At 41.3% G+C, this 24,292-nt stretch overlaps 1 protein-coding gene across 2 annotated transcripts in view; it reads right to left on the bottom strand.

Annotated features, from left to right (window-relative positions):
- The window catches only part of RSF1 (remodeling and spacing factor 1), a 59,160-nt gene that overhangs the window by 30,725 nt on the left and 4,143 nt on the right, over positions 1–24,292 (bottom strand). Inside the window, exons 2-5 of one of the 2 annotated variants that reach the window (XM_040704597.2) lie at positions 7,878–7,969; positions 3,632–3,724; positions 3,142–3,347; positions 1,057–1,214 (exon numbers count right to left, since the gene is read on the bottom strand). In XM_040704597.2, coding sequence (XP_040560531.1) covers positions 1,057–1,214; positions 3,142–3,347; positions 3,632–3,724; positions 7,878–7,969 — 549 coding nt within the window. The remainder of the gene's footprint in view (positions 1–1,056; positions 1,215–3,141; positions 3,348–3,631; positions 3,725–7,877; positions 7,970–24,292) is intronic. The other variant, XM_040704600.2, reaches the window with a different exon arrangement.

Genomic DNA, 24,292 nt, shown 5'->3' with positions numbered 1-24,292 from the left:
AGTAGTCTAAATGTAGCCTAAGCAGGGCAGAGTAGAGGGGGAGGATCACCTCCTTCAACCTGCTGGCCACACTCTCTTTAATGCACCCCAGGATCCCATTGGCCTTCTTGGCCACAAAGGGCACACTGCTGGCTCATGGCCAACCTGCTGTCCACCAAGACCCCCAGGTCCTTCTCCACTGAGCTCCTCTCCAGCAGGTAACAGATTAATTAAGCAGACTTGCAGAAACACACATTAACACCCTGGAATCTTAAATCTTGTTTCTGATTGAGCAATTCCTTTCCTGTAGTTTAACCAAATGTTAACGTCAGGTAGTAACCAGGGTAAAATTACTTGGGATAACAAGCTCTTAGCTTCTCATAACCTAAGAAAAATCTTGTAACAAAATATTTCAGGCTGATACTAAGTAAAACTGATGCACAAACCACCAAGTCAGGCAAGATATTTAATATGTGCAATGACATGATAATAAGGAAGGAAAATGGACTCTTTACTAGAAAAAATAATATAGTGGAGGCAGCTCACAACCACTTCATGTATAAATATTTTTGTATTTCAAATTGTTTCAACATAAGCTCATGCCTTCTTCAAGACTGTGAGGAGAAAGCCTGTATTTTTGATTCAAAATTAAAAGTAAAAATAAATAACATACACATATTGTATTGACTTCAATCATGGCATTGCACAAAGAGATTTTTTTTTCTTCTTGAAATTTTAATGTTATTAGAACAGGAAAAGTTCTGCAACAGTTGGATACTCCACAAAAACATACATTGACATATTTACAATACTACACAAAATGTACAGCATAAATAAAATTAACTGGAAAACAATTTATACATATCACTCTTTTTATAAATAACTCTTGCATCTAAATATGCACTAAAAAATATATCAGTAATATTTATCAGCGTTCACTTGATTTACTATGAACAGAAATGGTCTTTTGTTTGTTTGTTCTAAGGAGTCCTAATCTAAAACAGTAACTTTTAATCAAGTTGAAAATTCTGACACTGCCACAGCACAACACTTAAAATGTGAGAAAAGGCAGAAAACCTTGTGTAGATGCTTCTTCACCCTTTTTGGTGTCTTCATCTTCTATACTTGGGCTTTCACGTGATGAATTCTCCTGCTGAGAATTGTTGTTTTTCAGCAGGGCAGGATCAATTTGTGCTTTCAAGAGCTCAAGGGTCTCGGCAAGCTCATTTCGGTTTCTGGATGACGGAAGAAAAAACATATTGTCTGATAAGCCACTTACTCACTCACCCCAGAGGGATTCATTAAAAATAAACAAACACCATCTGTTTAAATGAACACTGCCCTGAAAACCTTATACATGAGCATAGTCAACTGCCTGTCCTATCAGAGCGGCTGCAATTTTGCATTCGGAAATCTTCCAACCTATCCATACCACAATAAAATCACATTGTTTTGAAGGGCGTTATCTATCCAGGCTCAAGTCCTGCTGGTCTGGATCTGAACTGCTATTTATTATTCTTTTATTCATCCTTCTTTTACCAGTTCTCACTGGCTTCTCTTTGCAATTTCTTATTAACACATTTAGAAAACAATATAAAGATGTTTAGAGGGCTCTGGTTATTTGTATATCTCTATATGCTTGAACATCAGTGCATTTTAACTCCTTACACTGGATATCTAACTAGGAAAACCAAAACCTTAATAGATAATGAATTTGAGTGTTGATTAAACAGGTTATTTATTTCCAAAACAGAATGGAATCACAAGACTCTCACATTTCCTTTTCCAAAGTCAACATTCAACAACTAGATTCAATGAGTTTTACAGAAAAAGAGGCTGGAAGTGCATCAAGCCTGACACAGAGAATTACACAGGTTTAAAAGGATTTCAGATGTCATCATGCATTACTGCATTTTTCTGCAGTAAGCGTGAGTGTCAGAACTTGCCCAGAGGAAGTCCCATTTCCTCTGCTTTTGGCATTGATCCCTGGAGTCCAGAATGTTGGAAAAAGATAAATGCTGTTCAGCAATTGGTTGGCTTGTTTAGATGCATTTCCTTTATTCACCCACAACAGCTGTCTCAATTTCATTGGTGGTAAAGCTTATCACTTTATGGTCCATTGACAGTGGTTTAAAACATTCTGTATGACTACCCTGGTTACTAAGGTTTGGATATGTAACAAAGCTATTAGAAGTTATTTATAAACATAAAAATTAAAAATTTATATTAAAATTACAGAAATTAAAACTTACAAATAGAGAAATAAAAATAATACACATTATTTAACTTCTTAAGATCTATTCTTACATCTCTGTGTATTAATTTAGTGAGAGTTGATGCTGCTGGGTCTCATTTAAAATCTTCTTGTACTTAATCAGCCAAAAGAAAGATAAGTTTACATAGAGATGAACTAAAAACAGATAACTGCTAGATACGAAAAAAATGTATATATGTATAACTAATTATTCTTCCATTAAGAAAGGTGCATAAAGAGGGATAGAGCAAAGTGCGTAACCAAAATCACAAAAATCCATAAATCTGAGGCTAAAATATCACTAAAACATGATCAGACCAAATATGAAGCAACAGAGACCCAGGGGCACTGAGTCATGCACATGTCACTCTGTATCACCATCATGTACCTCAACTTCAGTTATCTATGAGCTGAATTCTGCTCCAGAAAAGGCTCTGTACCCATTTGGATGGTCAGCAATGCTTTTAGTTCCATGAAGTTCAAATTGCAACGTAATCCTCATAAGAACAAAACTGTCCACTTATAGAACAAAACTGTCCACTTATAACTTCTTAGGGCAGAAGTTAAAGAAGGAACAGTTCCCCTCCATCTCCAAAAGGAATAAGCATGTCAGGAGGCAACATGGAGGCACCGTCCTCAAGCCAGTTTTCTCTTGGTGCCCTCTCCATATATCCTTTATAGCTTAATTGAGCATAAAAGTCATTAGCTACCATGGACAAATCTGTGAGATGTTTCTGAACTATTTTTTCATTAAATCACATATGTGCAGGTAGAAAATCCCACTGTAAGATATGTGTGAGAAATGGAGACTGAGTGAAATGAATTTCCAAACCCCAGTCACACATAGCCACAAGAATCCCGCCCTACAAAACCTGGGGAAAAAAAAGGGAGAAAAAAGAAAGGAATACCTAACAATGCACTTCCATGTGGATCCATCCTGGTCATCCTGTTCTTCTATGTACATCCTGACATTATGCTCTTGATCCAGCTGATACCAATACATCAGTCCATCCTTGTCTCGACCAATAGGCTGAAGGCGCATAGCATCAGCATCCTCCTCATTAATTATATTTTTGAACTTCAGATTGTCATCAAATTGACATTCACAGAGATACTGAAAAAAATGAGAAAGTGGAAGGAATTTTAAAACATAAAAACATAAAGGGAAATAATAGGTGGAAGTATAAGTAAGAAAAGTATGCATGTAAAGCATGACATTGTTTGGGCCTATCCCACTACAGAGAACAAAACTCCTGTTTCAAGATCAAATTTAATACATCCAGGTATGGGTCAGCCAAGTGAAATTTGCAAGATTCTTCAGTGAGTAAGAAAGTCAAATCTCTACGATATTCAAGCAAGTAAGGAAAAAGACAATTAGAAACTTAGTTGAATGCATACCTTCAGAATCCCCAGTTTGCATTCGACACTCATTTCTAAGTATCCTTTTTTTTCCATCTCCCAAGCCCAAGTGCTGTTGAATTCTTGGCATATCTGTCACAAAGAAAACACTGAGATTAGTAGGGTTAGTGGATAAGAGTAACTTTAAACTTTTATATTAATAGTACCTTACTGAACTAAAATTATACGTGATGTTATCAGCATTTTAAGTCAAAAAGTCTTGAACAAAAATAAAAAATAAAACTGGGATAGGTCAGAGAGCACTGGCAAAACTCCATGGAAGAATATATCACCAAGACCCTGTTACTTTAAAACTCTTACATTTGGCAGCACAACTCTGACCTGTGAAACTATTCTCATCTTTGCTATGTAAAAACTTCCATTTTTCTGTCTATTTAGAAAATAAATTCTCCTGAGTAGACATGATTTCTTAGCATATCTTTACAGCACTTAGCACATCAGCTGCTGAGCTCCCTTGGGATCCTGCTGTCCTACAACTGTACTGCAGACAAACGAGACTTACACTGTGTTGTGGAATTATTGGGCATAACTTGGCCCTCGAGTCATTTGCTAAATATTTTAAAATATTTTAAGTGCAACCAGCCTCAATTTACTAAAAGCAAATAAATTCAACGCCTTCAAGAGGAAAAAGGCACAGAACATGAAAAAAGCAGCAAGAAAGGATGAAGACTCAATCACAGGAACCTCCAATAACAGCAGTGCAGAAGGAATTCTCTCTCCTCCATGAAGGAGTCAAATGTACTTAAAGGAACTCATAGAAAGGGAAGCACCACAAGGAAAAACACAGCAGGAGTTCTCAATCAAAGCTGCAGCAGTGAGAACTTCAACTAATTCAGGTGGGAACATCCATCAGAATGAGGCAGGAGTTTAGCACAGCCACATCTCCAGTTGAGAATATTCTGAAGTGCCACCCCTGAATCACAGCTGTTCAAATCAGTGCACCCCTGCACTCCAGTCTACAAGGACCCACAGCTCTGCTGAGCAAACTCAATCAGAACCAGGTAGCCTCTCAACCACCAAATTATCAAATACATGATGTTATCACTAAGCTAATTAACAACTTGGAAACCACATAAGAAAGCAGCTTTCTCCAGAAACAGAAACAAAAATGATACTAAATTTCCTCACTAGACATACTGTAGAACTCAATGTAGGCTACAACCAAAAGAGGTTCTCTTCCTCCTCTGTCCCCATGGCCACGCTACCCCCAGTACTGACATCAGTTCTTCTCTGGCCCAAGTGTAAGCTAGTTATGGCAGGAAAAATAGCAGAAAACTACTACTCCTTTTTGTTCTGGAGATCTGCTTTTCTGCTGGCTCTGTTGCCTAAACTGGCTCACTCTGGGGTCAGGTAAGGTTCAAGAGCACCAAGAAAGGGAAACCTGGGACCATGCTTGTTGGCATCAGCTTGCAATTAGGTTGGCTCAGCCACACCATAAATCACAGTCTGACTCTGTGACCTATGGGAATGGTGAAGACGTGCTCCAATAGCGAGGAATTCTGCTGAGGAGCAGTTTTTCCTGCTCTGAGGCTAAGGCATTAACACAGGTTCTCCTCAGGCACAAAGCTCACAGCAAGAGGCAATTGTTCCTCAAGCACTAAAGGAGCTTATTCTGCTTTCTCCTTCATTTTCAATACTGGAACACAAAGAACTCTGGGAAACTGTACATCAAACCCCTGCACAGGGCAGGTGCCAGTCGCTGTTCATTGCTTGCTCATTAAGTATGAAAGCAATAATGAGAAGTTTCACATGCTTCAGAAGCGTATGATTGTCAAAGCAACAACTCAAGAGACGTAAGAGCTGATAAAGCATCTGTTCAGACTGAAATGACTATATTTTGACAATCAAAAACCAGATGATCACGCTTTCTCCTGACAAGCACTGTCACAGCCCTGAACTGTAGATCCCGCTGACATGGGCTGTCTCAACATCATGACTCTGACTTCACAGAAGGGACAACTCACACCAAACAAAAGCCTGCTGCTCACGGGAACAGCTTCTTTCTGCACACTGAAGAGCAGTCAGTAGCTTCCTACCCTGTGAAAAAGATGTCAGAAAGTCTCTCTAACATTTTCAAAACAGCTACAGCAGCATCCAACACTTTCTATAATCACACTCCACACATTCACTTAAACCAATGAAAAGAGGAAGGTGACAAACACAGCCGAGGAGTCTGCCTGGGTGGGACTCTCAAGCCCTTAACTCTAACAGCTGGGGCAGAACGGTGTGGTCGGGGCTGAAGGTTCCGGATTCACCAGCCCAGAGAAATTCTATCTGCATAAAAACACAAAATATGTTTGACAAGAGGCAGCGAAAGCATTTTGTCAGGAGACAGATCAGTCTGAATGAATTCAGCTGTTTCCCAAAGCAGCTAAGCTGGTCAGCTCCTCTCAGCTGTTAAAACATGCAGGACAAACCCTTTCTTCACTTCACTCATACACAACCACAGTGGTGCTTCGTACAGGAGAAATTCAGATCCTGGAGCCCTACAGCCATTTGCTTCCAAAAAGAATACTGTGTAGGCTGGTGAGGCAAAACTGGGTGGCTCACCACCAGGACAGAGAAGGGAAAGAGCTCTCAACTGCAGTGTTCACTTCCTAGTCCAACCATGCTGCAGGTATCTCCCAAGAACACTCTCAACGGTTCCACACACTTTCCATTTTTCCTGGCTTTTGGGACATTTCCCAGTGCTCTTCCTTTTTTTTTCTAAACTAATTATACCCTATTGAAATGGGGGCAATATTAGCATACCTCTCTAATTAGTTATATTCAAATTCCTTTGTTCTCGAGATTCCTTTGAACCACTGACTAGAATAAGTATCAAGTTAAATGAAGTAGAAGTTATTACTGCTTGCTCGGTCTTAACAGGGGCAGGTGGGAAGGCTTCTTTAGCACCCTCCCTCCTTGCTGAAGGAAGGTTTTCCAGACTATTCCCTCATACACTTATTTTTTCCCCATTTCCTGCTTACCATACAACTGCTTCAGTGGGATTTATACACCCTCTGCTCAGGGTTAGGTTTCCTCAGCTTGCTGGAATGGCTTTTGGTACATTAATGGATTTAATACAATGCAGTAATCATAGCACTTGGTGATACACGAACACACAGAAGGTGCATACATTACATTATTAGCTCAAAAAGGCATCATAAATGCTTTACAGCTGGTGAAGATGTCAAATCTAACCTTGGGCCCTTCGGCAGGCTATTTCCTGACACAGCCCTGGTGGTCTCACACACATCATTATCTTAAAGACTACACGAACCTCAAGGCAAATTCCTACCTCGGTAAATTTGGTAAATAGCACTGAGGGGGGCAAACTGTGATTGGATCTGCTAACATCACTATTTGTTTTGCTACTATCGCCACAATGCTGTATTTCTAAGTAAGATGCAATCATGGGTGTACAGACAATACCAAGTTGGATGGGGTCCTGGGCAACCTGACCCAACGGCTGGCAACACTGCCCATGGCAGCAGGGTTGGAACCAGATGATATTGGAGGTCTCTTCCATCCCAAACCATTCTGTGATGATTCTAAGACTACGTTTTGGCATGTGGAATAAGGCATCCAGAGGTGAAATGCCAAACTCCAAATTTTGTGCATTTGTGTTTTTATTTTCTGAAGCATTGTAAATTGTTTGAAATAAAAACTATTTGCAGATAAGGTACCAACAAAGGTACAGCCACAACAAATATCCAAGACAGAGTTAGGTAAAACAATAGGATGTTCTATTTTTACTTATGTGTAAACTACATTTTTATCTCAGCTGTACCATTGTCAGCATGCCGATATAAATCACTGCAATGTTCTCATTTAATATTAGCACATGGTACAACAGCTCTGTATGGTTACTCCCTGCATAAATACCAACCAACTTACTTTAAAATGAATAGTTACCATGTTCATTTCTCTGCTCAATGTAGCCTGTTTGCAGGTTACTAAATCTGTTTCTACACTTAAGGTCTTAATGCACAAAAAGTTTGTTTCTAGCAAGTATGAAGGTATATACTCTTATACATGCAGCAGATAATGTTTATTTTTGTACAAGTCTAGGCAGCCTGAAAGTTAAGCTGGGATCTTATGCAACCGAAGTCTGGGCACGCACATCGGTGCTGGCCACAGCAGAGCCCAAGGCTCACTATAATTCATACCAGGGATTGCTGACACAACAGCTCATCATAAGCATATTCCAGCAGTGCAGAATAATACAACATGCATATTGTACCTTGATCAAATATTTTTCCCATCTGTCTGCTGTGACAGACTTCCCAATCTTTCTCATCAGTTTCAAGTGAAGCTCCACCAATTCTTTTGGAACTGCAGCATTGAGAGAGAGAAAAAAAAAAAAGCAGTTATGAAGCCTGGTGCAAATATACTTCAATGCTAAACACTGATAACACTGTGAAAAACAGAAATTGTAATAAAACATAGTAACTTCAAGTCTGCTAAGAGCAGCTCTGTAGCTAAAAAAAAACAACAGCAAGATGAAAGTAGTTGCATAGCTCTTTTTGTTTAGATTTACACCTACAATGATCACCGCCCTTCCTGTGCCTTTCGGTGAACCAGGAATTACACCTCAATGATAAATACCCCAAACTCTAGGCAGTGTTAAACTAAAAACTGCACAGGACCAATGCCAGTCAAACACCTACAGACACAACACCTCCTGACTGCCAGCAGCACACCTGCAGCTGCCTCCAGAAACCCAGAAGGTATCTGTGCCATGCCTGGAATATCGCTGAATCCCAACTATTTTTGGCTGGGTGCAAGCTATGGGAGAAATGTTCTAGAAACTTTATCCTCATGGGTACAACTTTGCTATCTATTTAAACCCTTTTGTGCTGGACGGATGGAGAGAGGGACCCAAGATTTGAAGAGTGAGGGATGGAGGCCAGAAGTGCTGCTGAGCACAGCTGATTGGGTGCGGGCACAAAATCAATGTTTCCCACCTGAATTATAGATTACTACACACTCCCCAAACACAGCTTCGACACTTCGCCTCACATCCGTGATTTGTAAATCAATCTGGCACCACCAAGTGGCAAATCTGCAGAACATCAATTTTATCACCGTGAAACTTTTCTAACTTGAAAAAAATAGGTGAATGATAATGATGAATGCAACTACATATGCCCAATGGAGAGTGCTGTCTCACAGTCTGTTGAGAAGAGCTTAAAAAAGTGGAATTTTTACTCGTTTTTATTAAGATACTGTTTGCATACACCTTTATTTTCTGAAAGCACTTTCATTCGGCTCTGTGCACACACCTAAGAAGTTGAATTAAGAACTCTTATTACCGATGTTTTTCTGCTCATCCAGTAGTATTCTTTGACACATGATAAATAGCTGGGACATGAAACACCTTCGTTCTAAACCAGATGTTACTGAGATACTATTTCTTTTCCTGGTCTATTCAGTGTTTGAGTCTTGTTTGTGAATCCTTCCATTATTTGACTTGATTTCACCTCACTGACGTCTGCCTTTCAAATGTCTGTTTTCAGGTGAGTGTGAGTTGGTAGAACATCAGTTTGTTTATGATGCTTGCTTTATTTCAGAAGATCATCGCTGCTGGTTTGTAGCCAGCAAGTTAATACACAACCACAGTTCCCACTAAATACAGAAAGAATCAGCCTGGTAGCCATAAAGAGACCTCATTTAAACCTAAGCAATTCTCAGGCAACAACTCCAGGCCAGCCCAGACCTCTTCTCTTTCACTCAGTTTCTATTGTTCCCGTTACCACTGCATATTGAAGAAACTTCACACATCTCCTCCTTGGTTCTCCCTAAAATTGGTGCATTTCACAACTTTAAACCACCACGTATCTTGAAAGGAACAAGATCAAAAGGTCTTAACCCCAATGGATGCTGAGCACTTGGCACCAACAAAATTAAGCCCAAAGCACTTTATACACATGAGCAATTCTATCAAAGGCAACTCATACAATTAAACCTCAGCTTGTGTTTGTGTAACATGGAACTGAGCCAGAATATTCAAAACCTCACTGGATCAAAGCCTCTGTTCTCTTTTTTTTTTTTCTTTTCTTTTTTTAATCAAATCTCTCCTCATAGGTACATATTGATTGGGATCCTGGCTTAAGGAAGCACGACTGATTTGTTCTGAATAATCAAATTCCCAGTCACCAAAAAGTCTTTGCCTTAGAAGAAATGGGAAATGTTAAAATTCAGACCCTGGAAAGTGATTTGGCACAGTCACCCTTGGGCAGCACTCACTGACACCTCACTTCCTTCCCAAGGTTTTAGCATTTCTGGGATCCTGGTGATGCACTGACACAGTTGTTTTTACAAAGAAACTTCACAGCATTTTGAACCCTTTCTACATTTATTTATCATCGCTTTTGTTTTTTTAATGCACTGTAAGAGTCTTCATGGAGAGAGGAGGTGGTAGGAAGGCTGGAGAGTGGTGGAAGATCCATCCTTAGGCAGAGCACCCCACTGGCAATGAGGGGAAGCGTACCAGTAAGCCAGAGCCAAATGTCAGTCATCTCAGCAATGCACTGGACCTGCCTAACTTTAAACTCGCTTACCTCTGCTTAGAATATGAAGTTCCATGAGGAGAGACATTGACAAGAATCATCCTACTTGGAAGAGGTTCCAAATAATAAACACAAGATGCAATTACTCCTGGGTAATCACTCATTCACTTTTCTTTTCTTAAGTTTCACGTAAGGGAAGGAAAAATCCACGCAACCTTCCTTGAATAATAGTCATTTTTGGTAAAGCTATTGCCAAAATAGTGTGACAATGTTCACCAAAATGTGAATGACGTACCCAAATGTTCAAGAAGCACTGGTTTCTCTGCAAAGCAATACAGTAGCTCTCTAAAACCATGAGGCCCAACTTCATAGAGTATACTTCAGTGGTGGAGAAGACTTCAGGACTCCTCGTGCAAGGCTAAGGAAAAACTGACTGTGCTATTTTAAAAGAAAAAAAGCCTCTTTTAGGAAAACTAGTGAAATTAAGCCACGGCCATCTGCTAGATATTCAAAAATATAGATTTATCATGGGAAGAAGAAATGAGTCAGAAAGAATGAGTCATTGGGTATAGAATTTTTGGGCTTCTGGTGCAGTTCAGGCAATTCTGTCAAGTCCTGCACTTTCCTGGAGGGCATCCCCATGTTCAGGCATCAGCAAACATTCTTCAAACATCATCCATCTCAGCATTTCAGGGAGTGTTCCCTCCATCAGTTATTGCTAAGAAATTTGGAAAAGACAAAAAATCACAATGGAGGAGAATAGGAACACAAGGAAGACCTGTCACATAGTTAGAAAAGCCTTAGCTTCAGGCACCTGCATAGAGCTGGCTGTGGCTACCCATCAACACCTTCCCATACAACCAGAACCTCACCTGACCTCCTGTCATTTTCCCTGCCAAAATTAACCAGCTCTCATATTAGACTCGCATATTAGAGCAGATCTACAATGCAGAGAAGAAGATGGGAATAATGGTGCACTCAGAGCCCCTAGCTCTGAATTCAACTGCAAAGCCTGTGCTGCTGTCTTCCTCCAAGGAAGAAAGGAAAAGCACAGGGAACCCCTTGCACTCAGGGAGTAGGGGGAAGGGAGCAAGAAGCAACATTTTGGGATGCAAAAGCAGCTGGCAGTTTGCATGCTTTGCAAATACAAACAGGTCTTCCCAGTTATACTAGCAAACCCTTTTACTATGCTAACTTGCTGTGGTATGTGAAAGAAAAAAAAAAAGTGAATCCAAAGATAAACTGGGCAAGTATTTCCATTAACAGTTTGCTCCTTTTTGTCTTTCTCCCTTGACTGATTTCAGATGATATGACTGCTGTTACCTCAGCATGGTAGGACTTCACTATCAAATAAAATCACGCTAAGCATGTGGGCAGTTGAGATCAATGGAATCATTAATACCTCCCACCTCCTCTTCTACTAGCTCACCATATTCAACCACATAAAATTGATATGCGTTATCTACTAGCACCCTATGTTAGGAATTTAATGGCAAGCAAATATCAGACAGCTTCCACCACGTTCCAATTTCCTCCACTGCCACTGCTGGAGGGAGTAGGACCAGAGCCCCCAAAGAGACATTTCTAACAACTTCAGTATTTTCTTTTTTTTTGTGCACAAATCTGAAGGCCCATGTGCAGTTTGAGGAAGCCAGCACCATGACATCTATGTTAGTTGCAACCAAAGATAAGTTCTCTGTTGGTTCATTAAATGGTTGGATATTAGGAAAAAATTAATCTTGGAAAGAGTGGTGACTCAATGGCACAGGGAGGTGGTGGGGGCACTGCCCCTAGAGGTGTTCAAGAAAAGGGTAAACCTGGACACGGACTGAGGGACATAGTTGGTGGGCATGGTGGGGATGGGTCACCAGTTGAATTAGATGATCTCAGTGGTCTTTTCCATCTTTAAGGATTCTATGAGTCTATGGGAAGTGAAATACTGAGGAGAAGAAAGGAGCTGGGATCTACAGCTGCAGCACTGGTTTATGCCCACGTAAATATTCCTCCCTAGGAACAACCTCACTTGTTTCTCACTCCAGGTCTTTGAAGAAGCACACAGGATCCCTGTGGTTGGGATGTGTTATTAAGAACTTCATGGATGAGACAGAAAAATTCTGGTCTTGGTATGAATGTGCTATGCTAAGTAAGCGGAAGAACAGAAAACCTCTAGAATGAACCAGGCAAGGAGTTACAGTGAACATCTCAAAAATGGCTATGATAACGGGATTCATGCAGAACACTGGGCTCCATTCATGTGCTCATTCAAGCCAGGAATAAATAATAATAGAAAAAGATGCATTTGACGCCTATATCATTTCCCAAAATAAAAAGCAGTAGTTTCTGTACCAAAGGACAACTTAAATATCTTATCCTCCAGCTGATTCACTTGATGAGTACTCCCATCCTACCTCCAAGCTGTGTGCCCATAAAAAAAGAGATGCAGGAAAGGGGGAAAAACGTACTCCATCTTCCTAGTGAAAGCAAAAGAGCGATCAAACATGCTGTAATTGAACTGAAAATCCAAAGAGAAAGAACAAGTCACCAAGCAGTTTTTTTTTTATATCCTGTTCCTAGAAAGATTTTGGCAGGCATGAACAACAAACAAACCGTGCTCACATTTAAATGACACTGCTATCCTAGCAAAGCACTTTGAAATTTGGGTGCTGAGCAGCTAGATCGTTTCATACACATAGCGAGTACCTTTCTATCTCTTATCTATACAAACACCTACTGGAGAAGTCTGTGCTTCCCTGGGCTATGCAGAGTATGTGCCATTCTGACACCTGCTGACTCCCACCCATCCCACAGATCCCAGGACACACTTTCTCTTTCACCACCACACACAGATGAATCAGAACCCACAGGGTCAGTGCTCTGAACAGAGACACAGAAGCCTTTCCCCCTCCCAAGAGCTTTGACTAAGCTGTGTCACCAGCCTACAAGGCCTTGCTGTCACAGCCAACCAGGCTATGACCTTAAAATTCAGCTCTACTTTTAGCGATGAGATTATTTTCAAATATTTAGAATTTATGACCCATTTGTCCAATTTGTTACTAAACACCTTTCCCTCTCATGTTTTTCTTCCTACCCTCTCCTACTGCCTGCAAATCAATCTCTTGTGCTCCCTAATGCCCACAATACCATCAGTCACGCATCAGAAGCAACATAACTCTGGAAGCTGAAGAAGTGGACTGAGTACTCACCCATGAACTGGAACTATCAGAGAACACAGGATTAAGGAAGAAAAGCACACTGCACTACGCAAAGAAAATGAAATGGAGATAGGAAAAGAAGAAAGGAAAATGACTTTGAAAACAACACAAGAAAAAATAGCACACCGTTTATTTTAGAAACTGGAAATTGCCCAGGAAAGGAAAGACAGCAAATAAAAGCCCAGCTTACTGTCTTAAAAAAATGTACTGAATCAAAAATGGGCCCAAGCCCACACATTGGGTACAGGAAGAGAGAATAAGAAAAATAAGACTGCGGCAGCAGTGTGCAATGCAAGCTGACCACACAGAAACGCAGGTACTGAAAGCAAATGGCAATTGTAACAAATCGTTGTTGTTCAATGGGAAATCGCTTCCAATGACCACATCATGCACTTGAGCAAGTCAAGTGGTCTTGATTTTAAATAACTGATCGTTAATTCATGCACAGGCAAGCACTTGACTCTCTGAAGCTGCTGGGAGCACAGGCTGTAAATGTGAAGACATGGCAAAACAAGCAACTTTTGTTCTGGCTAGTGAAAATCAGCAGGTAAGGGCTTCTCTGGGAGGATATTCACTGCTGAGGCACCTGGGTCTCCATTGTAAGAGTAGTAACTATCCAAGACTTTCAGACCATGAACAAAAAAACCTCCTCACTTCCCTCCTTGCCACTCAATACTTCTATGATAAAGAAAATCCACAATAAATGTGAAAGGAAAAAGAACATGCACAAGAACCACAAAGAACCAGCCATGTAAGGGCAGCAGTTTTCCCTTGGCCTCAAACCAACTGACAATGGAAAGAAGTGGGTGTGAATCATGGTGGGAGGTGTTGCAAAGTGCTGAGCTAGTTCTGGTCAACCCGTAGACAGCATGTGGACAGGACACTCCTAGAGAGTCAGCTCATCGTATAGCAGGCATCTGACATCGGCCAGAGGGACTGTGCTCAATAAATGTGGGACAATTCATTCTGTTGGAGAGCATCAATGCATGTAAGGTCTTGAGGGGGGGTACAAGAGCGTTATCAGCTACTGGGGTGGATTAGTCTCAGTCATCTAAACTCTTACACTCACCTTCCGACACAGAATTATCATTGCAATTGTGGCCTTAGTTCATGAGGTTTATCTGTGCACAGAAATTTCTGCTAGACAAAATCAATTCTCTAAGCATGGCAGCATTTAACTTTCAGAATAAGATCATATGCCCTGTTATATTAAAATGGAACTGTAGTATTCTCAGTGCAGGGAAGGAAAGCAGGATGAAACACATGAACACAAAACTAACTGTTCAGTAGCTGAGAAGCCTCTGGTTTTGTTTTAGAGTCCCCTTTACGCACATAGCAAACGTATTAAGTTTGTTTATGTACATACTGCTAGAGAATAAGTTGAATGCAAGTCATTTTTCAGTTCATTGTAAGAAAACAAGGACAAATTTAAATGGCTTTTAAATCCATATTTTGTTTAGTTACTGGAAATATCTGCCTGTTATCAGTTTAGCTGCATTTCTCAGGTACTGCCTGACAGCTTTCTTCATTAACAGAAGGATGCTGATTGCACTATAATCCCACCTTTGTGAACACCTCTCACTTGAATAACAAGGCAATGTTAAGAGACGCAGAGCAGGCTGAATAAAACCACTTTTCTGCATCAAGTTTCACGGCCCAGGTTATGTTACCACTCCTCAGTCTTCAATGGACAACACAGAAAACGTTAGGAATTTTTTAGTTAGTTTGTTTTTCCATGTATCAGATGAGTTCTATCAGAGAGCTATTTCTGACCTTTTGGGGGGTTCAAAATGGAGGTGTTCAAGAACCACATAGATGTGGCACTGAGGGATGTGGTCAGTGGGCATGGTGGGGATGGGCTGATCATTGGACTAGATGGCCTTAGAGGTCTTGGCAACCTCAATGATTCTATGATTTGGAAAAGCAAGTCTTTTCTCTAGTCATTGTTGATCTCATATATATTTATAAGAGTATTTATATGTTGAGGTTCACCTTCAGGCTTAATTTTTCTGTATTGCGCTTTCTGTCAAGTCTTGTAGTTAATTAGAAAACTTGCACCACCTCATCCTTCAATTACACAGCAATTTTACAGAATGATGCTGACAGGTGTAATGTTTCTTGGCAGTTTCAACTCTTTGAAAAGGTAGATAATAGCAGAACAAGTGGAAATGGTTTGAAGTCGAAGGAAGGAAGATTTAGGTTGGATGTCAGGGGAAAGGAAGTTCTTTACTATGAGAGTGGTGAGGTGCTGGAACAGCTGCCCAGAGAGGTTGTGGATGCCCTGTCCATCCCTGGAGGTGTTCAAGGCCAGGTTGGATGGGGCCCTGGGCAGCCTGGTCTGGTATTAAATGCAGAAATTGGCAGCCCTGCCTGATTCTCTGTAACTGTCAAATACTGCAAAAACCACTTCTGGCAAACTCAGGTGTCACAGTACATAAAATGGTGTCAGTTCACTGGATCTTGAAGAAATACCATAATATAACCACGCCACGAATTTATCATGAATATACAATGAATACATACGATGGATTTATTTACCAAAAGGGAGTACTGTGACTGAGCATTTGGTATTTTACAAACAGTAGCATTATGTGAGACTTCTTTAAGGATCTGCAGAAGCAAACCATGAGGGTGAAACCAACGCAAGTCATCCTGCTGCACAGAGCACACTTCCCCATCAGCTGGCAGGGAGCAACTGCACATTTGTTCTGCTCTAAGGTAATGTCAGCTCTTGACTTTATCAGCAGTTCAAGTGAAAATTTCTAACACTTTAAAGAAACACAGAGATCCAGAAAAAGATGCAGCACATGTTAGAGGTTTGGGCAAAACACTCACAGAAGTGCAATGTTTGCAGCAGCTGACAAGGAAGGCAGCCATACAGCTGGATGAAAGTCATTCTGCAGATGAAATCACAAGCATAACATTTTATGAGTTTTATCCAATTAACACAGAATTTGAGGCTTTTTTAAAACAATTCTTTCACAGCTAGTAGCAACTTTTCTCCATTATTTCTTAGGAAACCTAGGGAGCAAGTGAGAACAGAAATGTTTAGAAGTAAAACTGAGATAATTGCCTGACAAAGTGTTAGTAGTAAACAGAAAACAGGTGTGGGGTTTGAGCAACTTTCTTAAGCTTAGGTCTAAAGAAAAGGCAATTATTCACACATACAAAACAAGCAAACTGCGTATGTGAGCTGATATCTGAATTGCAGACAAAGTGAGAATTCACAGGAGGTTCGTTCCTTGAAACATAAAGCTCTGAAGTCAGAACTTCTACAGGCAAACTCAAGTTTTCACCTGCGAACAACATTAAAATATCTACCCCTGATAATGTAACTAATTGCAAGGAGCAGTTAAAAGTTTGGGGCTGGTGCAGCTTCACCTGGGACTGCCAGCTTTGGGGTCAGTGTTATCTCCTGTCTGTTTAGGCAGATCTGAATCTACAAAGCTAGAAGGAAAGATGGTTACAGCTTGAAGGGATACTGGGTTTCTAGCTGCTTCATTCTAACGTACTGCCATCACTCTGAAGTCAGGTTTGAGATATAAAGCCATAACACAGCCAAGCACATGGAGGCACTATCAGGAACTGAGAAGAGCTGGGCAGCCTGTGCTGCAGCTCCAAGGAAGGTACCGCAGAGTAACACTCTGAATCTTCCCTTCCTACACATGTAGACAGCGAGGAGAACAAACCTTGGCAGTGGAAGTTGTCTTTACACACAGCACTTGGAACAGAGAATGATGAAACACATCTGAGCCATAGTACACAGAACACAGATCTTGGTTGGAGAGTGACCACCACCTGCTGCTTCAGAATGTGGGCAAAGAAACCCCAAGGCACACGGCTGAGACTGTCTATCCCCAAGCACCTTTAAATACTCCATTTACACAAAGCTTGCTTTAACTCAGAAGCAAGAAACTTAACACTCTTGTTCTGTTTTTCAATATTTTTTACTACAATTCAGTATGTCTTAGCACCTAAATCTTGTTTACTCTAGCCTCAGTAATAACTTGCAGCAATCAATTGCAATTATGCCACATGTGAAAGACATTTCAGTTTTAATCACCTTTAAATTTTATTCAATACACCACTTTGCTGTTTCCACAAGGCGAGAGGAACACCAATCTCTGGGAGCCATAGTGCACACCTCTGAAGCCATCAGCATCCATTCATCTCCTTCTGTTTTCTTAGCAAGTAAGGTTAAGTGCCTACGCCATAAAAAATAATAATAATAATAATAATAAAAAATATGAAATTCCTCTTCTACCACAACAAGAACTCCCTTTTCTCCAGCCTGTTTCCTGTTGGTTAATTAGTTTGTGCTTGAGTGATTTTACCACTTTGAATGCTGATACATGTTCAGTGCTTGTTGGCTACAAAGGCTGAGTGCCCCACAGTGTCCCTTCCTCTGCCAGGGAGCGTTATCACTGGGGTGGAGAAAGCACAGACCGCTGGCAACATCAGCATGCGTTAGCATGTCAGGCTGCAAACTGTGTGGGCTAACTGCACGCTCCATAGCTCACCTGATTCCTCCTGCCACAAGGAATCACATCAAGGACGGGCATGATAGTTCCTATTTTGGACACATCAGGTAAAGTTGCAGTGGAACACATGTCAACCAGCATAATTAGTGACCTCCTCGAAAGACTTTCTGCATATATACCTAAGTATTCCTTCCATCAGCCATAACCCATATATCCATGCTTAAAAGAAGTCAGAAAAAAGAGTATAATATCTTTTTCTTCGGAGAAGAGCTAATGTAACATCAGAAGTATGAAACCACAACTTCATAAAGTTTATCAAAAACAGATGTAAAAGCTTCTTGTGTTTGATCCCCCCAATCTCTGTTAGGCTCCTTGCTCCATGCTAGTCGCTGTTTTCCACTTCTGCACTCTGATTTCAAGCCTGTATATTTTTACCAGTTGTATTTCTAAACTCTTGCAGAAAGCCAGACAAGTATCTGAGCCTGGCAAAGCAGTATGCTTTCATGCTATTAGCATGTACATCACTTCCTAACACATCAGTTTTATCCTATTTCATCTTTATTGCCAGAAACACAGCAGAACTAGAACAAGGATATCACAAATTAGCCTAATAATACATTATGCAAATAGGTTACTTAAGTTCTCAGCAGTGTCCCTATTTTAATTATTGTAGCTAACAATTTCAGACATCCGTTTCCCAGCCTGCTTTCATTTTCTCTAAGCCTTTTCTCTCCAAACCCACCCCAGACTTGCTAGCTTCCTTCTCACTACTGCCAGCTCCCAGTACATCCTCCTGGGCTTTGTCGGGGTTTGATTTCCACCCCTCAAACAGCTTCTGCTTGGCATCAAAACATCCCGCTCTGAAGCTTATCTTCACTTATCCTGCTTCCATTTTGGCAGACACAAAGTCAGAGACCTCCTTTAGCTTTGCAAGCAGGCTGCTCCTAAGACACATGCACCATTTTTCCTCCTTGACTTCTGACCGCTCTGGGGCTCCCTTACCTCTTCCAAAAGCTCTTTTCTACTGTATCATTTTTTTCCTACCCACTGTAACCTTTCTGAACCAAAGCAGATTGCTACTGCGTCACTGAGCAGGTCAGAGGTTCACTGCAGAATGTCTAAGTCTAAAAACACTTTTTAAAGGACAGTTTTGCCCCTTAGTGGCAGCTCCTCCAGCAAAGCAGCGCATTCCCACTGCCAGCTCCCTTCCAGCAAGCCCTGCAGACAGCCCTGCTCTTCCCCCAGTGCAGGGGAAGCTTTCCAGGTGAACAACCAGTATGCAGTCCCCCCCCTTGGATGCTTTCTTGGGGTGTGTTAACAGCATCACACCATAAGCTTTGGGGCCAAACTAGGATTTATACACTTCTACCATCCACTAATTAATATGGCTTTTGTGAACCATCACCATTTGTTCTCAGGAGGAAACCATTATAATCCTGGTAGTCATTAACACTAAAAGGCAATGAACGTGCCCTGGCACTTCTGTTACCAGATAGCTGTAGATGAGCTGGAAAACAGCCAGGTGTACCAGAGGGACACAGAATGGAGGAGGAAATGAAGTGATTATTCACGTACAAATTCTGTTTAATAACCAACTTCATTCAGCACAGCCCTGCTTCAGGACCTGGCCAACTAGGACTGACTGCAAGGTGAGGCAAGTGGCACAGCCTAAGACAACAAAAAGGCAAAATATTTTTTCTCCAAGGCACTATAAGGCCTAACTGATCATGATGGAAAGAAATCTCATGCTATAGCGCAGCTACTGAAGCATAAAAACCTTTAGAAATGGGCCCTCCCTTGCTTTGAGGAACTGTTTGTTCTTCCCCTGACCGTTGTAGGCCTCAATAAGGTCAGAATTTAGAATCATAGTATCATAATTTCTCCTGTAGTTCTCTGAAATCCTCCAGCATCCCAGCTGTAAGAGCTCTGTGTCATTCCTGGGGAAATGACTGCATCAGGCTGGTGGCAAACTGTGAATGGGAGATTGACAAATGCTACAGGCTACGGAGAAATACTTGTTAATGCCATAATGTTTGTTGAGCTTTGTAGAACAACCAGAGCAAAGGAGAGTTCACTGACTGGGGAGGAAGGGTGGGGATGGAAGGAGAGAAAGTGAAATTAAATAGGGTGAAAAGAACATCATAGTGTTATCAGCAGCCATAGACCTATGTTTTACAGCTGAAACAAAACCTATGCTGTTTCTGCAAGGCTGGCAGGAAGCAAAAAATACACACTTCTATCCAGACTTTATTATTTATTTCCCAGCAATTTTAATATTTGGACCAAAAAAAAAAAATAATAGTTTTGTTAAGCTCCAAAGCCACAGACTTAGAGCTCTGTCACACCACTGGCATCCAAGTGGGGACTGGTCACAGCAGAGGGCAAGCACTGAGGAATACCACCAAGCACATCTGTCCCTCTGGTGAGTGGTCACACAAAGTGCTGAACCAACCACCACAAACCAGAGGAATACAGCCATAGCTCATGAGTGCTGTAAGGTCCTGAACAGATCTTCAGGTTGAATTGGATCCTTCCATAGAACCCCAAGACAGCTGGTTTTGAGGAACCAGTGAGCACACTGACCCAATACTCTTTAGGACCATATATATTCCTCTTCCCATCACTTCTTGCCAGCTCAATGGCTCTGGTCCCTCCCTTGCACCACCAACAGGAAGCTTTGCTGTCTCTCCTGCCTTCTGCCTCCAGTGGCAGACTTATTACCAAGTCACAAAGCACCGAGATCTGCCAAGTACTCAGGCATATTTCTGCCTGGGGGATGCCATCTATCAGCCACTGCAGAACATGGGGACACCACAAACAGATATTCTGTTTTAACCTTCATATCAACAACACCATGAAATTTCCAGAAGTTTCCCATGGCTTCTCAGTTTAGCAGGGGCCATAAAAAAGCTAATCTTAAATGCAGCCTTCAGAATGGGCGCAGAAGTGGGGGTACCAGGCAGGGGGCACAAATAATGGCACATGGCTGACCACTCTTACACTTGGTAGTATTACCATGAACTAATCCCAAAGAGAAAAAAAGCCCTATTCAAGTAAATTGGAAAGAAAAAAAAAGAAAGAAAAAAGATTTAAAAAAATAAAAGAAAAAACCTCTGGGCTACACGCTACTGGGTGCAGGAAAAACACTTGGAGAAACTCTTATAGCTTTTGTCAGTCTCTGCAGTTGACCACTGCCAAGGACGTAAGACTGATGGATGGCTGATTCCATCTGGAAGGGTTTTCCTGTTGCTGTCAAAACACATTCTGTAGCTGTTTTCCCACAACACACCCAACTGGGACCAGCAGCACCTACCTCTAACACAGTACAAAACGTGTGCCAAATATAATATGCCCTGAATTCTGTATTCCGGAAGATTAGGATGAAGTACAGTTTAGACTCCTTTAACTACCCAGGTGTTTAGTAGCTCTCAGCATCTTCTGGCAGGAAAGAACCTTGTTGAAGCTCAAGTTTTCCAGTAGGGATGCTATTTTGAACGTGGCAAAATAAGGCCAAGGGCTGGACAATACATAACTCCTCGCTTTCATGTGATGGTGTCATTGAAAACTCAGTTTGATGTTTGTGAAGCTCTTCCATGCAGATATCCAACAACAGATCCCACGAGGCTTCCTTCAGTAAACGATTTCACACCGGCCAGATCTTCCACTTGCATTTCTGAATCTCACACACTTGCTTAGAAATAAGCAATCCTTGAGATTCTGTGGCTTGGGAGTACCATCACCTTTTCAGAAAAGCTTTTCTCCAGCTCTGCACCATCTGAAGCGTGTCTGAACTGAACAAACCCACCAGAAGCACACCACCCTTCCTCGAGGGAAGCACAGGGCACAGCAGAACCTGTGTTAAGCCCTGGCAGGGCTGAGTTTCAGCAGGGGGGCTCTGGTGTTCTGCCAGGGCAGAAATTGGGGCTCCGAGTTCCTTCTCTTCATTCGATGTGGTATTTTGTGATCTTCTTCCAATGAGCAGCTATACTGACAGAAACCAGACCTGCTCTTTTACCCACAAGTACTGTGTTTGTCCACCTTCCATACAGGATCCAAAGAAATGTGGAGCCCAGCTGAAACTTGCAGTGGTGCTCCCAGCCCAAGTTCTAGGTGAGATGACATGCCAGATCAATCTACAATAATGATAGGAAGTCTCGCCATAGTAAAACTAGCAAAATGGGAACAGTTAAAACAGACAGGCATCCATATTCTGTTATGAAGCAATTAATTCCAAGATAAACTTAATTCATAAAGGAAGAAATTAAAAGTGTATGTTGGTAAGACATGCTAATCTTGAAGTTACACTAATCCAAAATGACTGAAACATAGGCAAGAAAAGTTTATCATATAGTAGAGTATGGAGAACAATTACTCTTGGCTCCTACTGCCTCCAAATGTTGCCCTGCTATACTTTGACATGCAGCTCCAAGCAGCTGGAGTCTACCTTCAGCAAACCAGTTACCTTGATGACTAGAAACGTGGAGCTGCATAGTTTTAAACAAACCAGAAGGGCAGAACCTCTGTTAGACTCAAAAATGAAACAAGAACAGCAGTAACACAGTATATCCAGAAGTTCAATAGGTACATGCTTATCTGCAAGTCCACTGATCAAATCTGACATTTTGATTCTACAATATCTTATCATTAAGTTAAACACATTGCATTTTCCTAACAGGTAGATTAACAGTTTTCACAGTGTTTAAAATTTGGTTCAGTCTCTAGATACAGCAGCCATCCAATTCATATATATATATATACACATATGTATGCATGCAAGTTTGACCTGTGTTTAGGTGATAGCTAACTGATTTTAAGCAGCAGTTACATGTATTATTCATACAGGGCATGATAAGATACAAGCAGAGCCTCACAAAGCTGATAAGAGTAACTTCTGACTACTTGACAGATCCTTACAGCAGCAGCAACCCTAAGGTACTGCTATACCCACAATTAACACGTCTGATGATGAATATCCAGCATTACCTGATGTGTGAACAAACTCCTCCCACCCAGGAAAATGATCACCAACAGCAGATGCCAGAACTGCATCCTCTACATGAGGACAGTATATGAATACATCTTTCTGCATTGAAACCAGACAAAGTTTTAAGCACAATATTAGTCACTCAATTAGCATTTGACTACTTCCATATCACGTTTATTTTCTCCTTTTAACACTAAACTATCTACTGTGGATATTGAAGGCTATGCTGTGTACCAAGACTTTCACCTGAAGTCACTATGAACCTGCTAACTTCTGATCAGCACTGTACAAACAGGCTTGGTCTCAACTATTAAAAACAACAGAAACAATCAATCACACCAATGGAACAACATGTTTTCTTCTTCATAATGAACAGTCCTACTCTTGAGCTTGAAAGTCTGTCAGACTCCTTGTCATCAGATCTTGTTGGCTTTTGTTTGCTATATTAAACAGCCACAGAGCTCCAGGTATGCTTCACCCATACAAGTATTCAACAGCCATATAAATCACTGTTAATTTCTTCAGAGGATGGTAAGAACCCTTAAGCTTAAAGCAGTAAAGCTTTCCAAAGGGTACTGGGATGACAACAGGAAAACTGACATAATCCACTGAAACAAAGGGCTTCAGCCTCCAACGTCCTTAGAAAAGAGAAAAGGTGTGAGGTGCATAGAAGATTTAGAAAAATAAAGCAGCTTATAAAACTTATTGATCTGAAGCATGGTAGCTCCAAAGAAAACATACTTTGAGTTCTACAATGTGGTATCAGGTATACTTTCAAAAATTTAAAGAAACCATAAATGACTTGCATGGGTTTCCCACTGCCTCTAACCTCAGCTCCCATTACAAAGCTAAAAGGGGGGAGGAGAGATTTACTAAGAAGAACCACTATGGGGCACCTGCATCTCATTGCACCTCTCTTTACACCACTGAAATCTGAGCCAGCACACAAGGAGCGCTGTTACTATCCAACTCCAAACTCAACACATTTGGTTGGTAATGAAGAGACAAACATCAAGGATAGCTCAATCCGTCAAGAGGAGATTGTCAAGGATCTGAGGAGATCCAAGGCATCCTCTTTTTGCTGTTCCCACGATCAACTTTAGTTTGATTGTTGCTGGGAAGACTCTGATGCAAGTACACCGCTTTGCTGGAATACACAGAGCATGCAGTGAACCTGTCCACTGGAACAGGCTGCCCAAGGAGGTTGTGGATGCCCCATCCGGGGAGGCATTCAAGGCCAGGCTGGATGTGGCTCTGGGCAGCCTGGTCTGGTGGTTGGTGACCCTGCACATAGCAGGGGGGTTGAAACTGGATGGTCATTGTGGTCCCTCTCAACCCAGGCCATTCTATGATTGCTACCATTTCTATCAAGAACAACTGAAAGCCCACAGTGCTAAGAAAAGTCTGCAAAAACTGGGGAGCTAACAGAGCCTAACATGCTTTGGGAAAAGCCATTCACCTCAGTGAGA

The sequence above is a fragment of the Gallus gallus genome, chromosome 1 (assembly GCF_016699485.2).
Source record: "Gallus gallus isolate bGalGal1 chromosome 1, bGalGal1.mat.broiler.GRCg7b, whole genome shotgun sequence".
NCBI classification, from domain to species: Eukaryota; Metazoa; Chordata; class Aves; order Galliformes; family Phasianidae; genus Gallus; species Gallus gallus.
This window is presented reverse-complemented; position numbering and strand designations above follow the sequence as displayed.